The 3,306-nt window shown below is 42.2% G+C and overlaps 1 protein-coding gene across 2 annotated transcripts in view; it reads right to left on the bottom strand.

Annotated features, from left to right (window-relative positions):
- The window catches only part of LOC103397046 (max dimerization protein 1-like), a 55,146-nt gene extending 52,035 nt beyond the window's left edge, over nucleotides 1-3,111 (bottom strand). The window contains exons 1-2 of one of the 2 annotated variants that reach the window (XM_008335297.3): nucleotides 2,140-3,111; nucleotides 1,385-1,484 (exon numbers count right to left, since the gene is read on the bottom strand). In XM_008335297.3, coding sequence (XP_008333519.1) covers nucleotides 1,385-1,484; nucleotides 2,140-2,206 — 167 coding nt within the window. In that variant the 5' untranslated portion in view covers nucleotides 2,207-3,111. The other variant, XM_025052812.1, reaches the window with a different exon arrangement.
- Nucleotides 3,112-3,306: the final 195 nt, after the last annotated feature.

Below are 3,306 nucleotides of genomic sequence, written 5' to 3'. Positions count from 1 at the left end.
TGTCATCCAATGCTCCCATGCAGCTCGCAATTTAACTTTAAACGCCCTGTTAACACCAATATTTAGCGGTTGGAATTCTTTGGTTAATCTACCCGGAATGATGGCAAGCCCCGAATTAGTATGCTTCACTTGGGTTTTGACAATATGGGTGAGATCGGCGCGCATGGAGTTGCAGATCAATAGGGACGGAGATTTGTGGAAAAGGGGAATAACCTAAGTTGGACACTGGAGGACGCTGTTGTTGTTGCTGTTCTCCCCTCCAGAGTCAGGCGGTTGTCACTATTTTTGTTCTGGATCATACGTGTCAAATTCAAGGCCCGGGGGCCAAATGCGGGCCGCCAAGCCATTTTGTGTGGCCCACGGGAGCTTAACCTGAGAAATTAAGTTTTTTTATTACATTTTTTTAATTGATCATTATATAAAGAAAGTAAATGGATATGACTGGACTTTCTTTGAATGAAGTAAATTAGTAAAAATTAAGCACATTTTTGTAACTATGTCCCACTGCAGCCTGGTACCAAATGGCCAATGGACTGGTACTGGTCCGCGGACCGGGCGTTGGGGACCCCTAATCTATACAGTCTTCCAGTTACAACCGGCCCTTTAAGTGGAACTGTATTGCTGATGTGGCCCCTGGTGAAAATGAGTTTGACACCCCTGTTCTGGATGGTCACCGTATTGTTGGTTTGACGCTGTTCCGTGCAGAGAGAGTATGTGTTTTTCCTGTATCGATAAAAAGGGAGAAATAAAAAGAGGTCTTGACCACGGAAAAATCGACAGCCATGTGTCTGAGTCGTCCTGCATCGCACCATATATCGACAATACAATACAAAAACACAACACAGTCTCCAGGTGTTTAGAGGCACGACAACGTTGCACGGATTCCGGTTATACAACCATACTGTAACAATTGTTGTTGAGCATCTTCTAATTGTAATAACAGAGTTAAACGTCATTGTTGGCTCCCAGTGTGCTTCAGCTGTGTGCCATCATGTGTGATGCGCTGTGTGGTTTGGCTTTATAAAATCGGTTCGAGCTCAGTAAGCGCAACCAGAAGTAATACATAGGGTGCACTGGGTTATAAGGCGCACTGTCGATTTTTTAGAAAATTACAGGTTTTTAAGTGCACCTTATAGTGCGGAAAATACGGTAGATAAAAATCCCAGTGTATAACATAGAACATGTCGTGAGCTAAACATTAATGAAATTTAATGACAAATTTTAATTTTAAAGTCAAATACCTCAGGCAATTTAAATTGATGTTATAAATTAAAGAAAAATATATATTTACCGAACACCATTCACATTTGTAAATAATTAAATGATCTGATATTGTTATTACATGGACATTACTTTTGTGGATTGACGTGGATTTTATTTTTACCTGCTACTTGTTTTTTTTTTTCTTTTGCTTTTCCTTTTCAAGCTCTCCCTCTCTCGACTGCTGACAAATGGTGGCATGGAGGCATAGCCATGCTCGGCTTCTGCAAGAAAATAAACAACATTGTGGTCACATGATACCTGATACCAGACTGAAAAATACAGTGATACAGCACCACGGTGAAAAAAGGCACCAAAACAGTAATGGAAATACTTAAACATGTGCAACCTTGATTTGTATTCTTCGTGCATTTGGATTGGATGGATTTCATGCAGCATATTTTACTCTATTTTCTTCCTCTCAGCCTGCACAATGATGTCATCTTGAACTGAAATAAACCCGACTAGTGAACCACAACAGAGGGAAAGGAGGGGGCTCCATAAAATCAATGTCACCAAGCACATTTAACTGCATCTGCCACATATACATCTTTGGTTGTTTTTGTGTTTTTTTTGTTTTTTGTTTTTACCAAAATGCATATAGATGCTATTTCACATATACATGAGGGTAGAAAAAGAATAATACTCACATAATCACATCTTTTGATTCTACTCTGTTCTACAAAAACTATTGATATAAAGGTTTTGAATGCACTTCGGGGAGATTGTGTGTACAATTAACGGGGACTTACGCAGATCCACAATGACAGGTGCATAGCTAGAATATGTGGAGAATGAATGTCGCTGCCATTTTTTCTCCACAAACAGTATTGGAAAGGGGGATTGAGTATAGTGGTGAACAATGTAATGACACTTTACCTCGTTCCCTGCGATCAAGAAACTCGGCTGCTTCGATCAACATCTGCACCATTCCGATCGCCGTCATTTTCCACAATATAACACTGATAAAATAACAATCCGGTGATAAGAGAATTCCGTGGCTGCACACGCATACACACACACACACACGACTGGCTTCAGGTCCAAGCGCTGGCTCAGCTCCGAGTTTAAGTGTCAAATGTTTGTTTTACAAAATAAGATTTGGTAAGTCGTTAAAAGTTTTAAGAGTGTCACACGGGCAAGATATAAATCAAGTGCCCCATGAACGCAGCACCAGCCACAGAAAGAAGCTTTAGTGGTTGTCAGGGGTTTATGTTAGCCTGGCAAATGCTAACACTTGTCCAGCAACTGTAGGTTAGTTTACCCCGTGGCTCAATTATCAATTTAATAGAGTAAAATGTATCTTCCTGGCTCGTTTATTTTGTATAAAGGTCTAGAGTCGAAGAGGGTCCTGTCTTTTTCAGCTGTCAGAGTCGCCCTGTCTTGAAATGTATTAAAAGAAAAAAAGCTAGCTGCCTTTAAAAGTTCACTTCGACGAATTCATCCACCCAAAGCGACCAAGGGTTCAGTGTGGCTCGGCTAGTTTTGTGCTGGTTTCGCGTTACACGTCTCTTAGGGAGTGCAAGCTGCGCTTAGCATCAGCTGACAAGCAGCGAAGTGTCTATTAAACTGCTTCCAAAACACAGCCTTGTTGATCTAGACGACGGCTGGCTTACTGTACTCCTCTCCGCTGCCGACAGCAGCCGTGTGCCGCAACCTGATTGGATACTGGACATCACGACTCAAAGGCCTATTGGCTAATCTAGCCGTCAATCACCATTAGAAGGCGCTTTTTTGTCTGCCACCGTAGGTCTGTGACGGCCATTTTGGTTCTAATTCATCATGTCGAATCACTGCGCCGACCCCAAATGGGAGCAGTTGCGATGCTAACCATCCTTGCGCTGTGATTGGTTGTTGTCTGATAATCTTCTTTTTAATTGGGCGTTGTGGCCACGAGCTGGAGGCTGCACCTTCTACTGACAGGACACGCCTCCTTGCCATGCTGCTTCACGGTGGAAGTAGACTATTAGGCCGTAAGGTGAACCACGAAAAGTCCTTTAGAAATTGAATTTCGCTCCGACGTGTGGATGAAATGTATTCATGTGT

This window comes from Cynoglossus semilaevis, chromosome W (assembly GCF_000523025.1).
Source record: "Cynoglossus semilaevis isolate Cse_v1.0 chromosome W, Cse_v1.0, whole genome shotgun sequence".
NCBI lineage: Eukaryota > Metazoa > Chordata > Actinopteri > Pleuronectiformes > Cynoglossidae > Cynoglossus > Cynoglossus semilaevis.
Note: the sequence above shows the minus strand (reverse complement) of the source record. Positions and strands in the feature narration are given on the sequence as shown.